General features: G+C 44.0%; 1 protein-coding gene and 1 long non-coding RNA gene across 3 annotated transcripts in view; one reads left to right on the top strand and one right to left on the bottom strand.

The window, feature by feature from the left end:
• Positions 1-426, bottom strand: part of LOC103163719 — a 53,156-nt gene extending 52,730 nt beyond the window's left edge. Inside the window, exon 1 of one of the 2 annotated variants that reach the window (XR_004768160.1) lies at positions 146-426. This is a non-coding gene — a long non-coding RNA (uncharacterized LOC103163719). The remainder of the gene's footprint in view (positions 1-145) is intronic. The other variant, XR_003482029.2, reaches the window with a different exon arrangement.
• A 135-nt stretch (positions 427-561) lies between these two features.
• Positions 562-26,270, top strand: Rnf19b (ring finger protein 19B). The gene is given in 11 exon segments (XM_027399361.2): positions 562-843; positions 845-892; positions 894-1,262; positions 13,410-13,615; positions 15,319-15,463; positions 17,407-17,569; positions 18,024-18,138; positions 20,243-20,383; positions 21,769-21,976; positions 24,675-24,806; positions 25,453-26,270. Coding segments are annotated over 11 exon segments (2,193 nt in total). The 5' UTR covers positions 562-649; the 3' UTR covers positions 25,925-26,270.
• The last annotated feature ends 610 nt before the right edge of the window (positions 26,271-26,880 follow it).

The raw sequence follows: 26,880 nt of genomic DNA, 5'->3' as shown, positions 1-26,880 counted from the left end.
CAGTTCATTAGTTGGCAGAAAACAGCAAAGGGCACATGAAGAACTTTGGACTTTATTCTACAGATCTCTTGCAGTTAGGGGACCCTAACTGTCTTAGCCAGCGGTGACTCGCACTTTGTAGATGTTCAATGAATGTATCCCCTACCACTTGATGGCTTAGCATCAATAGATGTGCTGGACTGTGGGCCCGTGGGAATCAGTACCGGATCGGCGCTCGCTCGTCTTCTTTTTTACAGATGAACTGATGAGCCTTACAGTAAGGCTCCCTTACTGGAAGCAGCACCCAGCCCACCGGGTCCGGGACAAGGTATGGAGGGTGGAGCCTGTGCAATATGGCTGCACCAGACCACCTGACTGCAGGAGGCGGGGCTTCACCGCAGTCCGCAGGCCCCGCCCTCGCGGCCCCGCCCAACTCCTCTCGCGGGGCCGCGCGGGTTGTGAGGTGTCTGAGGCCGGCGCCTGCGCAGTGGGCCGCGGCGCGCGGGGCGGAGGCTTTATAACCACTTCGTAGCGGCTGGTCGGCTTCTGTCTCCGGGAGGGCTGCCGAGGCGGCGGCGGCGGCGGCGGCCGGGGCGCCGGCTGGGGGGGGCCGCTGAGGCGGGAGCTGCGGCGGCGCTGGGCGCCCCTGGCCCCTCAGCCTCTGCGGGCCATGGGCTCCGAGAAGGACTCCGAGTCGCCGCGCTCCACCTCGCTCCATGCGGCCGCCCCCGACCCTAAGTGCCGCAGCGGCGGCCGGCGCCGGCGCCTCACCTTCCACAGTGTCTTCTCCGCCTCGGCCCGCGGTCGCCGCGCCCGGACCAAGCCTCAGGCCGAGCCGCCGCCCCCGGCCGCGCCGCCGCCTCCAGGCCCAGGCCCCGCCGATGGAGGCGCTGCCCGCCGAGCCCGCTGTCGAGTGAGGCGGAGGCCGCGGCTGCGGGGCCGGAGGAGAGGCGGCGAGGGGGCGGCGGCGGCGGCAGCGGCGGCGGCGCGGAGGAGGTGGAGTGTCCGCTGTGCCTGGTGCGCCTGCCGCCCGAGCGGGCCCCGCGCCTTCTCAGCTGCCCGCACCGCTCGTGCCGGGACTGCCTCCGCCACTACCTGCGCCTGGAGATCAGCGAGAGCCGCGTGCCCATCAGCTGCCCCGAGTGCAGCGAGCGCCTCAACCCACACGACATCCGTCTGCTGCTGGCTGACCCGCCGCTCATGCACAAGTACGAAGAGTTCATGCTGCGCCGGTACCTGGCCTCGGACCCGGACTGCCGCTGGTGTCCGGCCCCTGACTGCGGGTGAGCGCGGGGGCGTGGCCGCGGGGGGCCGTCCCGGCTGCAGCCCCGGGTGTCACCCCCTCATCCCCCGAGGGAAGAAAGGGTACCTAGCCCGAGGGAGAGGCGGGATGGTCCTAAGTAACCGCCCCTCGGACCGGTGGCACCTGGCACCCCATGCCCACTTAGGAGTTTGAGGTGGTGGCTGAGCGGTAAGAGAAGGGAACTGTCCGTTAAGTCAGGAGACCAGGGTGAGAGGGGGCTTTTTGCTTTGTTTTTGCCAGTTATTTGGGGGGGGTGGAGGGGGTGTCTCGTAATGATAGTGGAGGGATATTCGTTAAAGGAGAGAGAATGAAATGCCCTACTGGAAGGGGCAGCGCTTCCGAGGGGTGTGTCCATCTGGCTAGGGGCGCACTTCGCAGCATTGCAGAAGGCGTGTTCTTCCTGACAGCCGCGGCTGAAAGTTGAGATGTAGATGATGAGGGAAGGTAGCTCACTAACAGAGCTCTAGGGGCACCCTGGGCACTGCGTGCTGTGCCAAACTACGGCAGGCACCTTGTGATTCTTAACGTGCTGCCTAGGGCAGGGTGCGAGTGGAAGCAGACTCTTTGCACTGAGACGGTGACTACCCAGAAGTTGATTCTGTGGAGAAAATGTGTTTGCCTACCCTCTCAAATTGATCTGTATGACAGTCGTTTTAATGCCCTATGTATGCTTAATTTCAAAGGTCAGTGAGTTAACATACTCCGCCTGCAGAGCAGGAATACCCGATTTTCCTATCTGAAGCTGTCAGTGGAGGTTCTCTACCCCCTCTTAAAAGGCCTAGTTGTCATTATCATTCCAATCTATGAATGACCAGATGCAGCCAAGAAGGGGCTCTTCTGTGTGATGGGGAGTCAGACTGCCATTACCTGCTCTGTGACCTTGGAAAGATTAATTACATTCTTGTGTGTTATGTTTTTGGGGGCAGAAGATTCTCCTCCCAGCTTCTGGTGTAAACGTAATGCTAGTAAAAAGCTGTGTGAACCCTTGCTTCAAAGGAGTTAAAGGCTTTTTAATTGTAGCCTGTGTATCAAGGCTGAGTTGAGATTTCCCTGATGCTGCCATTTGTCTCCCTTCAAAAGGAGCTGTTTGGGGTGTCAGAGAGTGCCAGACTTGTTAAGAAGTAGGTGTATTTAACCTCACTGAAATAGAGTTTCTACATTACTCAGAGTTCCTTGGAAATGTGGTCAAAGGTACCCAGATCGCTTTCACTTTCTGTTCAGTGAATACCAGGAAGGGCCTTGCAAGCTCTTGAAAGGCTGTGCTTGTGTCTGGTGGCCTGACTGGCTTTGGGGAAGTTAATTTATAGAATATTGAGGTTTTGCTGATACTGTTGTTTCTGAACCAGAGGGATATTAATTTAGGAAAGGACTGCCTGATTAATTGCAGAATAGTGCATTAACCCCTTTCTTAGAGTTGACAGTTTATTTGAATTTTAACAATGAAATGTGACTTTCCTTTCTGGGAGAGCTCCCCAATTTGTTTTGTTTTTAAAGTAAATCTGTGTCTTTACTCACATCAATATAGATGAACAGAAATTAATATGAAAGCTTGGTTACAAATCCAAACAAACCACTAGTGGTCTTAAAGTTATTAAAGAGTTAAACCGTTTTCTTAATTTTGCAAGATTGGGGTAGGTTCAGCCAGAGATTTATGTGTGTATGTGTCTTTGTTTTGGGGGGGTTTGTTTGTTTTCTATTTTTTGAGATTCTGTCAGATTTTGTTTTAATTAGTCAGAATATAACCATCATGTGCACACCTTCTGTGTGTGTATAAGTGTGTTTAAAGAAAGTAAATAAACCCACATCTGGGTACCTATGCCATTATGAAAAAGGCGTATTTTCATCTTTACAACAACAGTGTGAGGTTGATTTGATGCAGTTTTACAAATGGGAAAACTGGTATTAAGAGAAATTAAATAATGTTTTCAAGTAGTCAATGAAACAAACCAGTGTTGGAATAATAGTCTTACTTCCAAAGCCCAACATTTCTTCAACTCAAGTATTGGCTTGTCATCACAATCCGAATTTTGGGGACCGCCACAGCTTGGGCATGTTCTAGGAGCAATGAAAAGTCAGGGATGCTAGATTCTAGATTTTCTTCTGATTCTGTGAATAGTCTTACCTGCTTTATTTTTCTTATCTGACAGAGGCCTAATCCTTTCTTAAGACTTAAGAGGCTTAATTAATTAGTGTTTATAAAGTGACTGAAATATTCAATTGAAGTTGGATATACAGAGTCCCTTTATAATTCAGTTACTTTCCAAATAATTGTCTAAGTTCCCTATGGACAGTTGATCCGCCATTGCTTTTTAAATCCAGAAGAAAAAACAGCTTCTGTGGCATGTGTGAAGACCAGAGGTCAATTTAGGGTAGTCAATAAGCCCCAGAATGCTTCCACTCCCTGCCTCCCCAAGGCTGAACTCCAAGAACATGCTGCCACTTCGAACTCACTCTGTAGACCAGAGATCCAGCCATGTCTTTCTCCTGAGTGCTAAACCTCCGTGCTGATTCAGCCTCTTATTTTGCTTTGTTGATGACCTTGAGCTCTGTCTAATCCACCTGCCTCTACCTGCTCAATGCTGGGGCTGCAGTCCTGAACCACGACACTGATTTTATACAGTGCTGAGGATTGAATCTAGTGCTCTATGCCTGTCAAGTAAGTTTTCTGCCTGCTGAGCTGTATTCCTAGTCCTCATTTGGTTTTTCAGACAGTATTGCTACTTAGCCAAGACTGTCTAAAACTCTTGATCCTCCTGCCTAGGCCTCCCCGGTGCTGGATAACATGTGAGCACTACTGTGTGTGGGTTTTTTTCTTTTTAATTAAACTATCCTATTCTTCTGGGTCTGGCAAAAATCTTGTGTGAGCATTAGAGAAGTGACCCTAACCCTCATTTATCTCTTCCTACACCTGACCATCCTTACTGCCCACACATCACCCTTGACAGACAAGCTGGGCATGTCTTCCCATGAATTTATGTGAACACTCTTCAGGCTAAGTGACCTCGTAGAGTTAACTTACCATGAGAATACCATAATTTAAGAGATCTGTTCTTTTATATATACATATATTTGTAGAACAGAAAAGAGTTCTGATACTTCTTTTATCATATGACTTTATCATCAAGAGAACCAATTTCAATGGGGAAAGATACACATTGTTATTTGGTATACCAAATACTGTAGTAACAAGCATAATTTTAAAAATATACTTTCAATGAGATAAAATTAGCTTAAAATGCAAGTAGCTTGCATTTTTGTAGTTCTTTATGGTGAGTCTTCAAAGTATTATCTTAATGAAACAGTAATTTCACTTTAGCCCCATACAGATAGATGGTGGTAAGTGTACTTTATAAAGGAAAAACCCATTTGAGGAAGTTTAAATGTGGGCTAATGCTTCCTAGCTAATAAGTGGTACAGTTGAGCCGTTACTTTTGAGTCTCTAAATATGTTCTCTCAGAAACCCACAAGTGATGTAACTGTATTGTCTTCCTTTCAAGTATTCTATTGTCCATCTTTAATTTTCAGAATCTCTGAGAGACTGGGGAGTGAGTAGAGTAGGCAACAGAATGTCCTGTCGTACAGGGACAGGACCTCAGAACAGAAGCGCTATGACTGTCTTGACCTAAATTCTGTTGCAGGTCCAGGCTCCAGCCTCTCATTGCTGCCTCCCTTCCCTACAGAGTCCTACTTGTCACTGGTCCCAGCAGATAGTATCCGCTATGGGCCTTCCCACACTACTGGACTGGCCTGTCTTATAAACAGGAAGCCTCTGTTCATTTATATGTAGTACATTTGTAAGAGAGGAACAAGCTCCCTGGATGAGAGACATTTCATATTCAGTGAAGGAGTTTTCTTTTGTTTGAGACAGGGTCTGGCTGTATATCCCTGCTGGCCTCAAACATGCAGTAGTCCTCTTGCCTCTGTGCAGTAGTCCTCTTGCCTCTGCCTCCGGAGCTGAGACTAGTAGTGTACACACCATCATGTCCAACCAGGCCTTTTCCTTTCTGAAGCCTTCTTCAATCTTTCCCCACTCTTTTTTTTTTTTTTTTTAAATGCTGGGTACTGAACTTATAGTCTCAGTACATGCATTTCTACCACTGAGCTACATTCCCCCATAGCCCTCAACCTTTTCTCTTAATCTGGCCCCTTCCTGTTCTACAGCTTTTGCCTGAGTCTCCCTAAACCTCCATGTGTACCCACCTTCCAGCTCAGTAATACTTCTTTCCCCTATTTGCCAAAGTACTCATTCTAAAGTGCTTAAAAATGTTTGTAACAATAAGTCTTTACTCCATCCGCCCAAGCCCTGCCTCCATGGGCAATTTCCGCCAGGCCATCCCAGTTCCACCTGCTACCACGTTAATGTCCTTAGGTACAAATGCTGCTTGGCCAATCGACTAGGATTTCTTATATGCTAGCTCAGTCTTAATTATCATAAATCTATATATTTTATAAGACTTATCTTATCGAGGACGCTGGTGCCCTCTCTTGCCAGTGGATCACATAGCGACTCCAGAGCAGAGACCAGGAGGAAAAGCAAGAGAAAAAGGGACTACTTCCTGTTTGTCCCTGCTTATATGAGTCTGCCAGCTATGTCACTTCCTGCCTGTATCACAAGACTTCTTTTTATTACATTTCCCAGAATCCTCCTCGACTCCTAGTCCCACCTAACTTACTGCCTCATTGGCCAAACAGTACTTTATTCAACAATCAATAAGATGAACATACACAGAAGGACCTCCCCATCAAATGTTCATTGATTACCAGACCTATAAGATAGGTCTGGGTGTAAAATCACTTATTTGCCTGACATGATGATAATACATGCCTGTAATTCCAGCACCCCAGAGGCAGAGACAGGAGGATTACTTCAGGTTTAAGTAGATAAAGAAGCAGCATACAAGACAATGTCCTGAGATTGGAGTCTGGTTCAGTTAACATAACAAGTTCCAGGCTAGCCTAAAACTACATGGCAAGACCTTGTGAAAAATAAAACTTCACCTATTTAACCTGTCCTTATTTCAAGCTTCTTTATAGTTTCCAACCTTCCAGCCATCTTGTTTTTTTGTTTTTGTTTTTGCTTTGAAATAGTCTCCCTATGTATTTTAGCCCATAATGACCTCAGACACAAGACCCAAGTGCTGGGATTACATGTGTGTGACACTAAGCCCTGCTCATTTCCACCATTTTTTTGGTTCTATTTTTCATCTATGTCAATGTTTTTCAAGGTGTGCTATAGAAATTACTTAAAAATGTTTTGTGAGCAAATATGATCAAGAAATACTAGTTTAAATAAACTAAAGCAAGTGAAATATTTTGTTATTCTGTTTGGAGTTTTTGGTGGGGTTGTTTGTTTGTTTGTTTTTGGGGGGGGTTCAAGACAGCCTCCGTGGCTTTGGAGGCTGTCCTGGAACTAGCTCTTGTAGACCAGGCTAGTCTCGAACTCACAGAGATCCGCCTGCCTCTGCCTCCCGAGTGCTGGGATTAAAGGTGTGTGTCACCACCACCCAGCCTATTCACCATTTTCTAAACTCCTTTAACCATTGCTATTCTGGCTTGCCTTCTTTTAGGATCTTTTGCTCAAAGTGTTTTAAGAACCTGCTCCTAAGGAAAGAGATACCTTAATAGAGGGAGCCAGTATAGGTTTAAAGAGAAATCTGGCACTAGGGAAATGTTCAGAGATCCACAAAGATGACCCCAACTAAGAATCTAGGCAGTAGTGGAGGGGCCCACCACCTTTGATGCCCTTCCCCTATTATGAAATTGATGACTACCTTAATTGCCATCCTGGAGCCATCATCCAGTAGCTGATGGAAGCAGAAGCAGGCACCCACAGCTAAGTACTGAGTCATACTCCTAGAATCCAGTTGTAGAGAGAGAGGAGAGATGAGCAAAGCAATCAAGACCGTGCTGGAGAAACCCACAGAAACAGCTGACCTGACCTAGTGAGAGCATAGGGAACCCAGTCATAAAGCTGGGGAACCAGCATTGGACCGAACCATGCCCTCTGAATGTGGGTGCCAGTTGGGAGGCCTGGGCAGTCTATGGGACCTCTAATCGTGGAACCAGTATTTATCCCTAGAGCACAAATGGACTTTGGGAGCCCATTCCCTATGGAGGGATACTATTTCAGCCCAGATACATGGAGGAGGGCCTAGGTCCTCCCCCAAATGATGTGACAGACGGGGTGGGGGGATTGATATGTAAAATGATTGTTACAAAAAAAAAAAAAAAAAAAAAAAAAAACCTGCTCCTGTGGAGTAGAAGATCCAGGAGGAATTATAGCTGTAACCAAATAAATACCAAGTGTAAAAACATTAAGTTCTTCATAAAACCATCAAGAAAGACCTTGGAAAAGAGGTGTTATTTGATCACAACTTTTGAGTAGAATTGCATACCTGACAGATAAAGCATTTAAAACCTGAAGGCAATAGCAATATGTGAAGGTGTAAAAACACAAGACAGCATCCTGCGATTGGAGTCACTTAGCTTCTAACTCCATTATTGGGATCATGGGTCTGAAAAATAGACTAGATCCAAGTTAATAGACACAACTTAGCTGTACAAGTTGAAGACTGAGGGGTGAGGGTCCTTGTTTCAGTTTGTTTTTACTTTTTTTATTATTTTATTATTATTTAGTTAGTTTTCTTTTTTCTTTTCAAAACAGGATTTCTCAGTGTAACAGTCCTGGCCTCACATGTGCTATACACAAAAGGTGCCCTACAGCTTAGCCACACCCCTTTCCTCCAGCCCTCTCCTCTCTTCCCTTTCTAGATATGCCCTATGTGTGTATCTTACACTGCTCTTAAATTCATGGTCCTCCAATCTCATTGTTCTGAGTGCTAGGTTTATAGGCATCTGCTATTCATGCTCAGTTTTTTTTTTCTTTTTTGTTAAAAGAATTTAAGCAAAAAAAGTAACCCCAGGATAGATTATCTTCTAGAATGAACTGTGAATTGGTGTAAGGAATAGGGAGCCTAGATACAGATGCCTTTATAGTTGTCTGGCTTAGGAATGTGTATGAAATAGGGCAAGAAAAGGGAAATAGTAGGGGTATGGCTTTTCTTTTTTTTAAGATTTTATTTATTATGTATACAACAATCTGCTTCCATGTATATCTGCACACCAGAAGAGGGCACCAGATCTCATAATGGATGGTTGTAAGCTACCATGTGGTTGCTGGGAATTGAACTCAGGACCTCTGAAAGAGCAGCCGGTGCTCTTAACCTCTGAGCCATCTCTCCAGCCCCAGAGTATGGCTTTTCTATCCCTTATTTTTATTTATTTATGTGTATGGGTGTCTTCCCCTAGACCTGGAGTTATATTTGGTTGTAAGCCACCATATGAGTGCTGGAAATCAAGCCAGGGTCTGCAAGAGCAACAAGTGCTCTTAACCACTGAGCCATCTCTCTAACCCATGTCTACCTCCTTTAAAGAACCCTGGGTCCATTTGTAAATGGATAATCTTGTTAACTTCTAAGACTTGAGAACTAAAAGTACAGATATAATATAAAAACACATTTCTTTAACTATTGGAGTCTGTTGAGGTGTAAGGGATTTTTTTTTTCCAGGACTGAAATTAAGATAGCCTGCTACACTGTGATGTTTCTGAAGGTTTACCATGAAAGTTGTGTGAACTTGGAGGAGCCCATTCTGTGCTTGAGGCAGCATATAATTTCTTATACCCTACTTTAAGCTTCTAATTAGCAAGCTTGAATGCTTGGTTAAACTAAACAGCCGAGTAGGAGAGAAGATTCCTCCAGTATAGGTCATACAAGAAAAGGAACAACAAAATTGAATGTCATGAATGAGGTTTTAATTCCAACTAGGGAAATTTTCCTTTAGAAGAAGCTTTATCCTTAAGATGAATTTATATAAAAATGGAGAAGTAAATTATAGTGCATGATATATAAAAAGCCAAGCATACATGACTAAGATGAAAAGGTGGCTAGTGATGGCTAGAAGAAGAGCTAGAATGCCCTGGAGAAAGCTGAAGAACCAAAACCAAAGAGGGTCACTGTCCTGAGCCCACCACCGGTGTGCGGTGCTGTCAAGACTGCACCGCACAGATCGAGAGGCCACCATCTGCCTGCAGAGGGTTATAGAGAATATGGCATTTGAGCTGGGTTGGGTTTTGTTGTTTTGAGACAGGGTTTATGTGTGTAGCCCTAGCTGTCCTGAAACTCGCCATATAGACCAGGCTGGCCTCCAACTCAGATCTGCCTGCCTCTGCCTCCTGAGTGCTAGAATTAAAGGCCTGCTCCACCATGCCTGGCTTGAACTAGTTATTAAATGGCTATTTACCAGAAAGAAGAGAGGAAAAGACATTGCTGGGCAGAAAGAAAAGAGTAGACAAAGGCAATATATGACATAGCTTTCAGTACAAAGTTATTATTGCAGTTTTAGAATGATGAGCTATACTTGAAGTCAGTCAGCAGGCTCCTCTACCTCCATTAGAAGAACAGAAGCTGAGGTTTGGAGATGTTTAAGTTCATCCATGTCATGCAGTATGAATCAGCACAGAGTAAGTGCTCTAAAACAAGAATTCCAAGTCTTGTGCCCTGAGTAACTCTGTGTCATAGTGATAGACTGCCATAGAGTCATTAGTATTTGGGATTATCTGACTTTCTTGGAACCAAATTCCACTCCTAAAATTGGCTTCCTGTTGTTTGCTGTGCCAGTCTGTGGCCTCTGTATGCCATACTTCATTGTCATTCGTTGAAAATTTGAGTACTGTCTGCTCACTGCCTGGTGAAAAGATGCCAAATCTGCCAAAATGAAGAAAAACAGGGGTCATATGAAGTCTGAAACTGCAGGAGATACTTTTTTTTTTTTTTTTTTTTTTTTGAGACAGGGTTTCTATGTGTAACCCTTGTTTTCTCTACTAACCCTTGCTATCCTGGAATTCATTCTGTTGACCAGGCTAGCCTCAAACTCAGAGATCTGCCTGCCTCTGCCTCCCAAGTACTGGGATTGGATTAAAGGAATGAATGCACCATCAGCAGATATTTTTATACCCTGGTCTTAGAGACATGGAATAGGCAGAGAACAAAGCAGCCCATGCCCAGGTTTGACAGTGAAAGGACGAAAAGGAATAAAAAATACTGATTAGAATTATGCCAACTTTTTACATTAAAAAGGAAAGAAAAAGAAATGTTGGGGTTGGAAGATATGGCTCAGTGGTGGAACATGAGCCATACATGAACATGAACATGAACTTACAAAGTTCAGTTCCCAGCACCCTTACACACACATACACACACACATACACACACACACACAGAGAGAGAGAGAGAGAGAGAGAGAGAGAGAGAGAGAGAGAGAGAGAGAGAGAGAAACAGTATAATAAGCACTTGAACCATGTGAAATAGGAATGAGTTATGAAGTGTTTAAGGCCTCCCCATTATTTCTTTACTTAATTTGTATCTTCAGAACTTGACTTACTATAGTTTAGGGGCCATCTGTACCTTTCCATTGAACACAAAATAGCGAAGACACATTGTTTAGTAGCTGTTTTTCCTGCTAGCTGAGGTAAGTTTGCTCAGAACTCCTGTAGGATATGAATTCTTGTATTCACACAGTGACTTAGTCTCACTTTGTTCTTTCTGAGAGTATTAAGTCTATTATGTCACAGAGATAAATACATTGTCATTTATATCTGCACCATAATTTTTTAATCAACCTGAGGATTTAAATTGCTATAATGAACATCTAACAGATATTAATAAACAAGAAAACTATAGAATAAATTAGGAAAAGCTTGCTAGTGTTACTATAAGTTGTTTGAGGTCTTTGAATATTGGAGAAAAATGTAATATATGGGACAACAAGGTATAGATGGCAGTAAACATGTAGTCGTTGGTGTGTTTGAAAATTGTGTTTGCAGGCTGGTGAGATGGTCAGATCTCAGATGGTTAAAATCTGAGACTGCTCTTCCAGAGGACTTGAGTGCAATTCCCAGCACCCACATCAGGTGGATCACACCTGCCTGCAACTCCCAACTGCAGGGGATCTGACACCTCTGACCTCCGCAGGCACCTGGCTTTGTGTGCACATGCTCACTAATGTACACATAATTAAAAATAAATCCTTTTCTTAAAAGTGTGTTTATTTCAGCGGGGCAGTGGTAACATGCACCTTTAATTCCAACACTCGGGAGGCAGAGGCAGAGATTTGGCCAGCCTCAAACAGTCTACAGAGCAAGTTCCAGTACAGCCAGGACTACAGAGAGAAACTCGTCTCAAAGTACCAAAAACAACAGTAAAAACCTGTGTTGGTTTTCTAAATTACTTTTTAAATTTAACTAATTATTTTTACAGTGCCTGAGATCAAACTCAGGGCCTTGCACATACTAGGCAAATGTTCTGAGCTACGTGCAGCCCTTTCATTTTATTTTAAGCAAATGTCCACTTGTAAGGGAAATCTAAGAATTTCCTTGACATTATTAAGAATTAGAGGCTGGGTGGTGGTAGCTAGCGCACTCCTTTAGTCCCAGCACTTAGGAGGCAGACGCAGGTGAATTTCAGTGGGTTTGAGGTCAGCCTGGTCTACAAAAGTGAATTCCAGGCCAGCCAGGACTATTAAATAGAAAGACTAATAGTTTTAAATAAATTGGATTATTTGTGAGGAACTAATTCTTAACCAATAAACAGGAATTGCAAGAATGGTTGATGCTAGCACTGACAAATTTTAAAGAGTATATCTTTAACTGTATGAGCAGAGAGAAAGGAAGACGGGACTATGCTGTGTTGGTAAAAGATTAATAGTCTTAAGGTTTTGGAAGCTGTCAAGAAAGAAGACATTCAGGAGTTGGAGAGCTGGCTCAGTGGTTGGTTAGGAGCATAGTCTCCTCTTGCAGAGGACCCAGGTTCATTTTCCAGCACCAACATGGCAACCTGTAACTGTCCGTTAACTCCAGTTCAGGGATATCAGGTATGCACGTGGTACACATGCATACATGCAGACAAAACACCCATACACATAAAAATAAATCTTAACAAGATAAGAAGAGAGCCGAGCGTTGGTGTCGCACACCTTTAATCCCAGCACTTGGGAGGCAGAGGCAGGCGGATATCTGTGAGTTCGAGGCCAGCCTGGTCTACAGAGTGAGTGCCAGGATAAGCTCCAAAGCTACACAGAGAAACCCTGTCTTGGGAAAAAAAAAAAAAAAAAAAAAAAAAGATAGGAAGAGGAGGGAGGGGAAAAGAAGAAAAGAAAGACATTAGAAAGTACAGAACTAAATTGGAAAAAGAAGAAAAAAAGACTACTGATGGCTCAGTAGTTAAGACCATGTTTTGCTCTTGCACAGGACCCAAGTTCAGTTCCTGCACCTTTGTTGGGTAGTTCACAACTGCCTGAAATTCCAGCTGCAGAGACTCCAATGACTCTTCTGGTCTCTGGGTACTGCATGCATATACCTACACACAGACGCACAGCATACATGCAATTAAATAAAAATAAATCATAAGCTGTGATTTATAAGGGTAGCTTAGTAGTTAAGAGCACTTGTCTTGCAGGTTCAGTTTCTAGCACCCTCATTGGTAAACCATCTGTAACTTCAGGCACTAGACACACATTTGGTGCACATATATAACATGCAGTCAAACCTTCATACACATAAAATAAAAATGAGCATTCAAGAGGTAGAGATGACTGTTAAGTCTATAGAGAGCTATTTCAAGCTGTGAGCAGGCCAGCTCCCCTATGGATCTTAAATAGAAGCACATGTGTGCTTTAGTTTCTGCTATAGCTCCTTATTTTACAACTGTTCTGTATTTTCATGTAAACAAATCCATGGCTCTCCAAATCTAGCAAACCATTAAAAAGAAATTGTGTGTGCCCTATTATTTATGAAACTGGCTGTGGTAAACTGCTTCTGAAGTAGCTCAAACTGATTGAATAAATGCTAGGAATTCAGGCTGAACATATGCCCTTCTGCTTTCAGGAAGTAATGTATTTTTTTCACAAGAAGGGTAGGTACAGTTAGTCTACGTGGTGTGTGTGTGTCTGTCTGTCTGTGTGATCTTTGCATCATATATGGTGGTACCAAACAGTAGAAGCTCTGATGAATAATCCCTGTTTGTCAGCTCAGTCTTACCTTACTGTTGTCTCTTCTTGTTTCCTTCCCCAGTTATGCTGTTATTGCCTATGGCTGTGCCAGCTGCCCAAAGCTAACCTGTGAGAGGGAAGGCTGCCAGACTGAGTTCTGCTACCACTGCAAGCAAATATGGCATCCAAACCAGACCTGCGATATGGCCCGTCAGCAGAGGGCTCAGACTTTACGAGTTCGGACCAAGCACACTTCAGGTCTCAGCTATGGGCAAGAATCTGGACCAGGTATAAGTTGGCATTATTTCATTGTCTCCTTATTTGGTATCTATAATGAGTCTGAAACTAAAAGAGATTGTCTTACTATATACTCGTGTATCTTTGAAATCAGAGAACAGAAATATTGGTTCTTCTTCTGAATAGCTGAGACTGCAGACACATTTCCTGGCTTGGTTATATGTTTAATGATACCTCTGCTATGTTGCTTCTTGTTGACCATGATAGGTAATCCTAGCTATGTAAAATTGGAGTACAACAAAATTGAATTTTCAAGTTGATGTCTTAGTATTTGTCTCAGCTTAGAGAGCACTAATTTTTTCCTATGAGGGACAGAGAAACATTTAATTAGTGTTAAGACTGTCCTGCTTGTCATCTAGCTTGAAGTGCATCACAGCTTTTTGAAGTAGGGCACAGATATAAGAAAAGAAAATAAACACTATTTTAGGTTAATGATTAACCCTGAAAGGGGAAATGTTACAGTCACTTTCCACTTTGATTATTAAAAGCAATCTTTAAAATGTCAGCATCTTCTCAATGTACTTTGTCTTAACTGATGGTATCTGGGCAAGATACAAGGAGACAAATTATGCCATTTGCTTTTTCCTGGCACAATATAATCTCTGAATTTGACATTTTAAAAGATTGGTTTAGCCGGGCGTTGGTAGGGCACGCCTGTAATCCCAGCACTCGGGAGGCAGAGGCAGGCGGATCTCTGTGAGTTCGAGGCCAGCCTGGTCTACAGAGCGAGTGCCAGGATAGGCTCCAAAGCTACACAGAGAAACCCTGTCTCAAAAAAACAAACAAACAAAAAAAAATGGTTTGTAAATGCCTGTGAAAATTACCAAGTGCAATTGCTTTTTTATTTTTGTGTTTTTGTTTTTGTTTTTTTGTTGTTTTTGTTTTTTTTTTTTGAGACAACAAAGGGTTTCTCTGTGTAGCCCTGGCTGCCCTGGAACTCACTCTGTAGACCAGGCTGGCCTCAAACTCCTGCGTCTACTTCCTGAGTGCTGGGATTAAAGGCATGCACCTCCACCGCCTGGCTTGGTTTATGATTTTTAAATTGAAAATGTCATGGAAAGGGATTGTAAACTGTTAACAGCAAAAGGTAGCTTCCTAAGGAACCATTGTCAACTTAAAGCTGACCAGACTGCAGGATTTTCTTGCTATAATGTCCTGATTTTAACCTGTTGGCCACTGACTGGTGGAAATTCCGTTTACCTTGGAACCGTCAGTCTGTTTAGAGGTGAATCCTTACCCAACTGTGACTCTAGTGCTGTGTAATATACCAGTTATTGGAATAGGCAGATTAACATGAAACCAGATTTATTTTATGAAAATTCTGAATCTGGGGTGCAACTCACTTAACGTAAGCACTAAGCCCTGAGATGGATCTCCAGCACCATAGAAGTCAGTCATGGTGGTACATGCCTGTAATCCCAGCATTTGTAAAGGTAAAGGCAGAGGGATCATAATTCAAAATCATCCTCAGCAATTTCAAGCCAGCCTGGATACATGAGACCCTGTCCCAAAAACAAACAAACACAAGAGTTCTGGATATAGCCAGCCTTCTAGTAAAGTGTTGTGCAATTTGGAATCTTCAGGCAGATCTCCTGTCTGCCTTGTCCTCATTTTTTACATACACTCTTAGAAATAATAAAGTCAGGCTAGATTTAACTGGGGGTGTTTTTCTCCATCTTTCCTTCCCTACCTAGTAGATGACATCAAGCCATGCCCACGATGTAGTGCTTACATTATAAAGATGAATGATGGAAGCTGTAATCACATGACCTGTGCAGTGTGTGGCTGTGAATTCTGCTGGCTTTGCATGAAAGAGATCTCTGACTTGCATTACCTCAGGTAAGATGGGACATGTATCAATCCATTGCTTTTGTCATCCTATTCACTTGCTCATTTAGGAAAAAGGATGCCAAAGAGCCATAGTTGATCTCATTTACAGAAAAAGAAAACTGGAAAAAGTTCCTTTAAAGCATGCCTCTGGTGTTTTCTCCAGAAGCCTTGGGTGACTGTCTTCATCACCCTGCTTTCTTACCTGCTGCATGGCTTTTAAGGCTTTCCACAGTCTGGTCTTAGAGTGCCTTTCCAGCCATGCTGTTCAGATAATCTGAGCTTGCTGTTCACTGTGTCTCTTGCCTCCATGTTTGTTCATGTCACCTTATTGGCCACAGTTACTTTCTGATCACTTCATCCTCCCTGCGTCACCCTCTATCTCAGCTTCATCAGTTCTTGATGAGTTTGTTTGGGTTTACTTTTTTATTAAAGTTGTTTCTTTTGCGTGGGGATGTACTTGTGTACACCATACCATACATGTAGAGGTCTGAGGACAACTTGTGAGGGTCAGTTCTTTTCATCCATTCTGTGAATTCCATCAAGCTTTGAAGCAAGAGTCTTTACCTACTGAGCTGTCTTGTGCCCCCCCTCCTTTTCCAAGACAGGGTCTCACTGTGTAGTTCTGTCCCAGAACTCCCTATGCAGACCGGACTCACTGTTTAAAGGTGTGCACTGCACAAAGGTTTAGCCTTGGTTTGGTTTTTGAAATGGGTTGACTGATTTTGTTTTGAACGTGACATCCCACTGCCTCAGCTTCCTCAGTAGACATGTGTCAGTAGACATGTGTAGGTAGGCTTGGTTTTCGGAGTTCTTATCCTGGAAAAGCGACTTCAATGCAACGTCATCTACCAGCCTTTCCATTTCTGCTGCACTCTTCACAGCCTTTCCTTTATCTCTTTGTGCTGTAAGAGTTGCTTTACAACAACACTTTTTGCTGTAAGTGTTGCTGCTACTTGGTAATTTATGGACATGTGTAATGCCATTAACTGTGACCTTTTAATAGTTTCCATGTAGTAAGTTTCTAAAGAATTGAGTGAATATTACATTATTAACCCTAAAGGAACTAACATTTGTGTAGCAAATGTTACCTCACTGTGAGGTAAGACACTTCATTTCCAGTCTGGTGAAAATTGGGAGGCTTATATATAGCAGTCATTGACTAGAGACACGGGACTGAATAAGACAGGATTTCTACTTTTTACATTGTTAGCCTTGTCAAGTAGAGAAGGCAGCACGAAGGGAACGAGGTAGAAGAATCAGACACAGAAGGGCCAAGGGCCAACGTAGCCATACTCAGAGTAACAGACTCACAGGAAGGGCATGATAGGTCACTAAATCTTTCCCCAAGAACCTGGTTTGTATCTGTTAGGTATGATGGGACATGCGCTATGAAATTAGACTGTGTTAGGAGCTGCAGGACACAGCACATTGGGTGCGTGACAGGTACATAAGCCTGCCAGTCAGGGTGATGGTATCAGAGTTGTAAGGAAATGTAGGTAATGTGTCAGGGAAGACACAGCAGAGAAGAAAGAAAAGGAATTTCAATTTTGGAGGTCTACCTTTACCACAAAGCCCAGAACCCTTTGTCCTTTGCTCCCCCTTATCTAATGTGTTTTCTGTTGCCTCCTATCACTTAATCAGTGATTCACTGTTATTGAAAAGATGGGCTGGGCAGTGGTAGTGCACACCTTTAATCCCAGCACTCGGGAGGCAGAGCCAGGCAGATCTCTGTGAGTTCAAGGACAGGCTCCAAAGCTACACAGAAAAGCCCTACCTCGGGGAAAGAAAGAAAGAAACAAAGAGAAAGAAAGAAAGAAAGAAAGAAAGAAAGAAAGAAAGAAAGAAAGAAAAGAAAAGAAAAGAAAGAAAAGATGGTTGTTCTTATCAAACCCTCTGGTAATAATATCTGTGTTTGTGATACTGACATTAACTTCAGCATGTTTCCTCTATAGTCCCTCTGGCTGTACATTCTGGGGCAAGAAGCCATGGAGCCGGAAGAAGAAGATTCTTTGGCAGTTGGGCACATTGATCGGTGCTCCAGTGGGGATCTCTCTCATTGCTGGTATTGCAATTCCTGCCATGGTCATTGGCATTCCTGTTTACGTTGGGAGGAAGGTAAAACATGCCTTTCTATACCTGCTCCACAGTTGGCTTTGTTGGCAGTAGTTTGAAGGAAAAGGGAAGGAGCTTATGTTTCAGGGCTTCGTGAAAACCAACTCATTTGTAGGTAAAAATAACTTTAATTTCTTAAATGGATTTTTATAAACACCCATGAGATCTGAAAGTTCTTATTAACATTCTGGGCCTGGTTTGTCTCAGTGACTTAAGGTGAAATGCCTAGCTTCATTCCCCTGAGCTACTTTGTCTTTTCTTGGATTAGCTTTTCCTGCATTCATTTATATTTTCCAGGTCTGGGTTAGGTTGAAATTTGAGAAAGATTCCTCTTTGGGTGGAGGGTACGCTTTAATATAACTTGCAAATGAGCATTTGTCCTTTTTTTTTTTTTTTTTTACCCTGGCAAACTACTGATGTCCTAACCTGCTGACCTGGATTCTCTTTTTATTCTTAGATTCACAGTAGATATGAGGGAAGAAAAACCTCCAAACACAAGAGGAATTTGGCCATCACAGGAGGAGTGACTTTATCAGTCATTGCGTCCCCAGTGATTGCTGCTGTTAGCGTTGGTAAGCTAATGGGGCCTACAGCTCCTCTATTAGCTTACTGTGGCACCTCAGCCAGCTGGCCAGGTCCTTTATTGTGGAGACACCTTTCTGTGTGTTCATGTATGTGTATCAGCGCAGGCAAGAGTGCTGATGGAAGCCCAAGGACAACCTCAGGTGCCATCTACCTTATAGGTCTCCTATAGGCCAGGAGCTTGCCTAAATTGGGTAGGCTGGCTGACCAGCAAGCCCCAGGGAGCCACCTGTGCCTCTCTCTCCAGCACCATATTGTAACTATGCACCACCTCTTTTGTCTTTTTTCCATGGGATTGAACTTGTGTCTTCATGCTTGCAAATAAGTACTTTACTAACTGAGTCATCTCCTCAACCTGGAAATTAAATCTTAATAGACACCGTTACAATGGTGATTTTTAGGGCCTAGAGCTTAGTGTAGCACACATGGAAGGGTGCATTAACAAAAATTAAACACCAAATTTTTACTTTTTATCCTTCTACTTATTTGTTACAGGACTCACAAAACAAAATCACTTTTATATTCTATTAATGCCTCATAGTATTTGGGGGGCGGGTATGAGAGTTTATTTTAGAAAAACCTGGTCTGGTGGTGCACCCCTGCAATCCTAGCACTCAGGAGCTCAAAGAGGAAGGCTCAGGAGTTCAAAGCCACCCTCAGTTACACAGCATGTTCAAGACCAAACTGAACTACATGAGACCCTGTCTCAGAAAAACAAAAACAAAATTAAAAAAGGAAAAAATCATTTGTAGCTAGCATTTCATGAGTTTCATCACTTGTCAGCAGTGGTTCTGAATGTCTCATATGTGAATCTATTGAGCTTTCACAAGAGCCACAAAGACAACATAATTAAAGATAATTAAAGTGCAGCCTATACAAGTGGAGCCAAGTTGAGTCACTGGGACATGAATCCAGGTAGTCTTTTTATTTGTTTGTTTTAAGATTTATTTGTTTTTAGGTGCATTGGTGCTTAGTCTATGTTGCATGTGTGTCAATAGCCAGGCCATGGTGGTGCATGCTTTTAATCCCAGCACTTGGGAGGCAGAAGCATGTGGATCTCTGAGTCTGAGGCCAGACTGGTCTACAAATTGAGTTCCAGGACAGCCAGGGCTGTCACACAGAGAAACCCTATCTAGAAAAAAAGAGGGGGGAAGGAGAGACATGTATGTCTGTGTGAAGGTGTCAGATCCCCTAGAACTGGAGTTATAGTTATGAGCTGATATGTAGGTGTGGGGAATTGAACCTGGGTCCTCTGGAAGAGCATCCTGTACTCTTAACTGCTAGGCCATCTCTTCAGCCCTAAATTCAGGCAGTTTTACCTTGTAGCATGTAAAAACTGAACTACTCTGCCACAGATAACAGTGTGATTGGAGAATTAGTTTGAGGGATCCTTAACCCCCATTATCACTCATTCATCCAGTGTTGTCTGTGTATGTGCTTGGTGCCCCTGGAGGACAGACAGTGTCATCAGATCCCTGGAACTGGAGTTAGACACTTGTAAACTGCCATGTGGGTGCTGGGAGTCTCTGGAAGAACCAGTGCTCTTAACCATTAAGCCATCTTTCCAACCTTCAGTGTTTGATTCTTGTCTGGTCCTCAGTTTAGCACTTCAGCAATGAAGAGGGTGTTATAAAAGCAACATAACATCTCACATGTTGGATTTTACACGTATATTCTCTTCTCTTTATTCCTGGGAGGGTTCTATGGACAGACCACCAATGAATTGAAGCCAGGACATCCAGACCTCTGTGACTTTTTTTTTTTTTTTTTTGGCTTTTTGAGACAGGGTTTCTCTGTGTAGCTTTGGAGCCTATCCTGGCACTCACTCTGGAGACCAGGCTGGCCTCGAACTCACAGAGATCCGCCTGCCTCTGCCTCCCGAGTGCTGGGATTAAAGGCATGCACCACCAACGCCCAGTGACCTCTGTGACTCTTAAGTCTGCTCTTGTATTATACCAGGCAGCCTCTTGAGATGCCCACTCTATTTGTCTTTTCCCTTTATAGAGTTTTTCTTGTACCCAGCCTGGGAGGGAGAATCAGGGCAATTGATTGGAGCCTACTGACCTGATGACATGTTTCCATCTCTTTCCCCAGGTATTGGTGTCCCCATTATGCTGGCATATGTTTATGGGGTTGTACCCATTTCTCTCTGTCGTGGAGGTGGTTGTGGAGTCAGCACAGCCAATGGAAAGGGGGTGAAAATTGAGTTTGATGAAGATGATGGTCCAATCACAGGTAAAGGAATTTTGTTTCCATTTGAATTTATGGGACAAAAGATAAAAGTCAATAGAATTTAGCACGTTTTTTAAAGAGAAATTATCATTGGATTTCTTTAGATAATGAGCTTTGTGGGGGGTGAAGTATTTTTAGCCTTTCATTTCTTGGTTCCAGAATTATTAGGTTAATTCCTCTGATGGTTGCCTGTGTGTGGTAGGTATGAGGCAGTATGACTTGAATTAACTGAGTTTGCTGGTGGTTTTAGGAAAGCCTTATATCTGTAGCATGCTGTCATTTTCTGAGAACTTTTCATAGTTTTTATCGTGCTAGCTTTTTACAACAGCACTGTGAAGAGGGAGGGCCAGGGCTGTTGTTCCATCTCCGTAGGAACTTTTTTTTTTTTTTTTTTTTTTTTTTTTTTTTGGTTTTTCGAGACAGGGTTTCTCTGTGGCTTTGGAGGCTGTCCTGGAACTAGCTCTTGTAGACCAGGCTGTCTCGAACTCACAGAGATCCGCCTGCCTCTGCCTCCCAAGTGCTGGGATTAAAGGCATGCGCCACCACCACCCGGCATAGGAACTTCTTTAAGCTTGTATTTATTAGCAAGTGCTTCTGGGCATAGGAACTTCTTTAAGCTTGTATTTATTAGCAAGTGCTTCTGCAGACCTGAGATGAGGGCTGTTCTTGTGACTCCTCTGAAACACTGTTTCTTCACTTAGAGAGATCACCAGGGGTCTCTGAAGCTTTGTAGTAGAAGCATACATGAATTAATCATATTATAAAAGGACCTGGAAATACTTGCTTACAATCTTAGCACTGAATAAGCTGAGGCAGAGGATGAGTTCAAGACCAGTAAGTTCCTGGACCACCTCAGCTATAGAATAAGACTGTCTCAAAAAAAAAAAAAAAAAGTGAGGGAGGACTAAGTTAGATAAAAATAGCTACAATGTAATGGAAATAGTAGTGGGCTTGCAGTTAAAATTAAACTAGTCCTTTAATTTTAAATTCTTTTTTTTTTAATTGACTTTTCAAGACAGGATTCTCTGGCTTTCCTAGAACTTACTCTGTAGACCAGGCTGGCCTCAAACTCAGAGAGATCCACCTGCCTCTGCCTCTGCCTCTGGAGTGCTGGGATTAAAGGCATCACCGCTGCCTGACTATTCATTCCTCATCTAAAAATTTTATTTCCTCATCTAAAATAAGAGCTGCTAATCCCTAGTTATTGGAAGGATTAAATACAAATGTTAACAGTCTGATGTGTGGTATCTACTTGTTTGTCAAGTGAATATTGTAGTGCTTGTCAACATGAAAATCCTCCACTCTGAAGAAGTCATTGCAGGAAAATGCCTCCCAGACTGTTGTGATGATGCTGTTTCTCAAATGGAGATATGTGGTTCTCTCCACAGTGGCAGATGCCTGGCGGGCCCTCAAGAACCCCAGCATTGGGGAGAGCAGCATTGAAGGCCTAACTAGTGTGCTGAGCACCAGTGGGAGCCCTACAGACGGACTCAGTGTTATGCAAGGCCCTTACAGTGAAACAGCCAGCTTTGCTGCCCTTTCCGGGGGCACACTGAGTGGTGGCATTCTCTCCAGCGGCAAGGGAAAATACAGCAGGTAAGGAAACAGGTGGTCTGTAACAAGCAGTTGGAATTACAAATACAAAGGCACACACTGAGCCATTTCGTTATACCAGGGAAGTCCCACTTTGATTTAATCACCAGTGATATTTTTCTTCCACAAAGTTCCCAATTCTTTGCATCATAGTGGTGTCCGTTCAAAGAATAGTGTTGACTTTAGACCTCTCACTGCTTCCTTAGACTGCCTGCTAGACTGCTTCCCTAGAAGGCACTTGCAGGCTTAGCATGGTTTTATGCTGTATCACATTGACTCCCTGAAGCTGTACTCTTTCTGACCTTTCTGTTCCCACTGGATAGAGTAGGAAGATCAAGTCTATAAATTTGTATTAAGAATACATAAAGCTTTAAAAAAAAAAAAAGAATATGTAAAGCGGGCTGGAGAGATGGCTCAGAGGTTAAGAGCACCAACTGCTCTTCCAGAGGTCCTGAGTTCAATTCCCAGCAATCACATGGTGGCTCACAACCATCTATAATGAGATCTGATGCCTTCTTCTGGTGTGCAGATATACATGGAAGCAGAATTTGTATACATAATAAATAAATAAATAAATAAAATCTTTTAAAAAAAAGAATTTGCATTAAAAAAAAAAAGAATATGTAAAGCTGGGGCTGGACAGATAGCTCAGAGGTTAAGAGCACTGACTGCTCTTCAAGAGGACCCAGGTTCAATTCCCAGAACCCACATGGCAGCTCACAACTCTCATAACTATCTGTAACTCCAGTTCCAGGGGATCAGACACCTTCACACCAATGCACATAAAATAAAGTTAAATAATTTTTTTTAAAAAAAGAATATATAAAGTTTTGTCAATAAAAATAACTTGCAGCTTGATTTACTTGCATTTTGCCTTTGAGACCTACCATAATGCAATAATATATATTCAGAGATGTGTAAACGGCATTAGACAGAAGCAGTTAGTTGAGTTCTGTGGGGGAAGAGCCATCTTGTGGAGCACAGCAGGGCAGGAGGTAAGGAGGTACTTGTCTCCAGGCACCTGGAGGGCCTCCAGCAGGGAAAAGGATGAGTACTCTGACTCATTTTGGCAGAAAGAACCAGTGACTGGCAGCAGCCTCTACTGGTTTCAGTGCAATATAGAGAACACAGGGGAGGCTGTGGGAAGCCCCCAGAGAGGACAGACTGCCTTCCCAGATCCTGAGCCGTTTGTCCTGGAAGTTTAGACTGAGACCAGATGGCCAGTTGGCTGTGAAAAAGATGCAAGTGACAGATGGCAAGTGGACTACATCCTTCACCTTGGTGTCCTTCATTCACCTGGGAACCTCTTAAAAATAGATTTTTGGAGCATATTTCCAGAATTAATAACTTAGAATCTCCTGGGGTAGAACCTAAGGGTGGTCTATGTTTAGAAAAGTCTCCCAAGATGATTCTAGTATAGCCACTGGCATGAACCCGCCTCTGGCAGCCACGAAGTAGGTGGCCTGGTGGACTTTGAGAAAGGTTGTGCCCATGCTGAAGCTGGAACACAGACCTGAGTACACTCCCCCTCACATTGCCCTCATTTTCCTAGGCCGCAGTACATTCTTGAAGGGCATCTAAGGCAGAGTGCTAGGGCAAAGAGACAGGCAGCAGGATGGAGGCTGCTGACCTAGCTGTATCTTGTGACTGGTGTCCCTTGTTAGGGGCTCCTGCCCCCGCATGCTAGAGTATTCACTACTGTGTTCGCTTAAAGCCGACTCCCCTTGAATGAGCCACAGACATAGTTGGAGCGTGACTTGCTGAGACTGCAGTGCAGCCGGCAGCTGTTGCACCCTGTGAAAGCCTTTCCTTTATGGGAAGTGAATGAGTCAGATGGGCTTAACTGGGAAACCCATTATGAGGAAATACTGAAGTGCAGAACAAAATGGTGTTGAGCCAGAAAGGAAGCAGTTAGGGGCTCCCAGCTTTGAAACACCATTGAGAAAGTGCTGTTGGGAGGAGGTTGGCTCCTCTATGCCCTTCATTCTTACAGCCTGGAGGTAACTTGATTAGGAAATATTTGAGTTCTTCCTGCTCTGTCCAGGGTAGAAAGGGCAAAGTGTGAATGAGGTGTGAGCTCTTCCTTCCTGCAGCAGAAGTGGAGAGAGGTGTGTGAGCTGACACAGAAGGCTGGGCACACAGCTGCAGGTGTGGTTGCTGGGAAAGAATGAGAGGAAATGTAATCCTTTGTTGCTAAAGGCCTAGCACAAGTTTTTCAGGCAGAGGAAGGGGAATTTTTGAGAGAGGGTATAGCATACATAGAGCCACGGAAGTATAAATGCAAACTTGGAGAGGTTGTGATGTCGAATTTAACAGTAAGAAAAAGAACCTGAGCAGTTGCAGATCGGAAAGGCCCCAGGTGCCTGTTGGCAGGAGAGGAACTAAGATTAGTTAGAGGATTTTAGGATGGTCAGGACTTTGCCTGCATTGACGCTGCTCTGGAAGGTTGCTTGACTGGGACTTAGGTCAGGGGCTTCTGGAGCAGAACCCAGTGGTGATTATTTAGTGAAGAACCTGAAATTAAACAGCAGTGGTGACAGAAAGGAGGGATAATTCCAGCTGATGTGTAAGAGAGGAACTATGGAGGTGATCCAACAGGTCATCACAGTTCTCAGGAGAATAATGGAAGAGATGTGTGTCAGGAAGCAGACTCCAGAACACCCAGGTCTCATATTAACTTCAACGTCCCCTCTTTACACAGGTTAGAAGTGCAAGCCGATGTCCAAAAGGAAATTTTCCCCAAAGACACAGCCAGTCTTGGTGCAATTAGTGACAACGCAAGCACTCGTGCTATGGCCGGTTCCATAATCAGTTCCTACAACCCACAAGACAGGTATGTGAACAGTCAGAGCCCAGGACAGACTTTATTCACTGGACACTAGGTCTTCAGCAGTTCACTTCCTCATCTGAGGGCCCCAGAGTGTTGAGCATCTCTTGATTCTTGTTAGCGCTTGACTCTTAGAGACTCACTCCCCCCTTCCTTCCCTCCCTGTCTTCTCTTTCCACCTCTTCCCTCTTCTTTTTTCTAGCAGTTGTCACGGTGTAATTATTCAAATGGAACTTAAGAAGTGGATTGATGTTAGCTAGTGTCTAAGTCTAGGGCTTCTGTTGCCCCTTGCTGGATCTGGCTCCCATAGTCTCTTTGGCTTTCATTTGGAACGGTGTGTCTGACCTGGTGTAGTTGAGGTCCTCCATACCGCAATGGGGAATGGCTTCTCCCAAGTTGCTTTCACATCCACTTTTGGAGTAAGATAGGATGAGGCCCTTAGTTGAATTCTGGAAGATCCTTTTAGATATTTTAAGGAGAGTTTTTGAGGAGTGAATGAGTGTGTCTGCATGTGTGTGTTTGTGTGTGTAGAAAAGGGAAAAGTGGACTCTGGTCCACGTTGACCCATCTCTTCTAACAACTTAAGCCAGAACCCAGAAACTATTTTATGAGGAGCTATGTATGACTCAGCACAATGAATTTTATCCCACAGAGAGTGCAACAATATGGAAATCCAAGTGGACATTGAAGCCAAACCAAGTCACTATCAGTTGGTGAGTGGAAGTAGCACAGAGGACTCTCTGCACGTCCATGCTCAGATGGCAGAGAGTGAAGAGGAGGGGAATGGCGGTGCTGGCGGTGGCGGTGGTGGTGGTGGCAATGAAGAGGATGCCCCTTGCAAACACCAAAGCTGTGAACAAAAAGACTCCTTGGCCAGCAAGACTTGGGACATCAGCCTGGCCCAGCCTGAAAGCATCCGCAGTGACCTAGAGAGCTCTGACACACAGTCGGATGATGTGCCAGACATCACTTCAGATGAGTGCGGCTCCCCCCGTTCCCATGCCGCAGCCTGCCCCTCGACCCCCAGAGCCCACGGTGCACCGAGCCCAAGTGCCCACAGGAACCTCGCTGCTCCAGCTGAGGGCCAGACTGTCTTGAAGCCAGAAGAGGATGAAGTGGAGTGAAGGCTGCTGCTCTGAGAAGCACACTTGTTGTAACTGCATCTTTTGGAATCTTTTTTGGGGGAGGGATGGGGATTTATGTATTTTGATTCAAAGATTCTCTGGTCAGGGTTCCCCCAGGGAAGTTCTGAGAAATTTGCAATTTCTTACCAGATAAAAAATGAAATTTTTGCCTCTAATATCCCGCCCCTTATCCCCTTGTTTTTAGTTTTAATTTATTGGTTAAACTGATGTTGGCAATCTGTGAGGTGTGTCAAAGAATGTACATATGTATGTGTGTATATTGTATGTATGCTAACATATTATTGATGACACATTTTAATAAAGATTTCTGTGGTAATTCACCTCATTTCACTGTCCTTGGCTTGGGTAGTCCTGCAGAGCCAAGTGTTTATTGGAAGAGTAGTCTGACTTTGATAGTCCTGAGGGGGTTTTTAACCCCATGGAAAAGGGTTTTGTTCCGTCCAACCTCCGTGACAGGAAGAAAAGCCAGGCTTGCTTGATACTATGTAGTCAGGCTGAAGAGTGCCTGGCTGTCTGCTGGAGAGGGAGGAGAATGAGATGAACCTTGTTGGCCCTCTAGAGGCAGCTTGCAGTTTTCCTGTTAGAGCCTTACTTAGTGCACTTTATAGTCACTGTTAGGCTTTAGGGGTAGCAGTGTCATTGGAGAGGGCTTGATGAATGTCATAGGGCGACAAGTTAGGGAACAGAGAGTATTCTTTCTTTTCTTTCCCAACTGAGGCTCAAACCCAGGACCTTGTACATGCTGTGCAGGTTGCTCTACCCCTGAGCTACATCCAAGCCCCGGGAGCAGATCTTTGCTGAGGAAGAGATGGGACTGCATGATCACCAGACATAGCATAGGTGTTGGCCGCACTCTCAGGTACACACACTCTGCTGCAAAAGCCATGCTCGGTTTTGCCAATCTAGTTTAAGGAAGACTAAGAAATCCGGCTTCT

This window comes from Cricetulus griseus, chromosome 2, assembly GCF_003668045.3.
Source record: "Cricetulus griseus strain 17A/GY chromosome 2, alternate assembly CriGri-PICRH-1.0, whole genome shotgun sequence".
NCBI classification, from domain to species: Eukaryota; Metazoa; Chordata; class Mammalia; order Rodentia; family Cricetidae; genus Cricetulus; species Cricetulus griseus.
The sequence above is the reverse complement of the archived record's forward strand: the minus strand, read 5'-3'. Positions and strand labels throughout refer to the sequence as shown.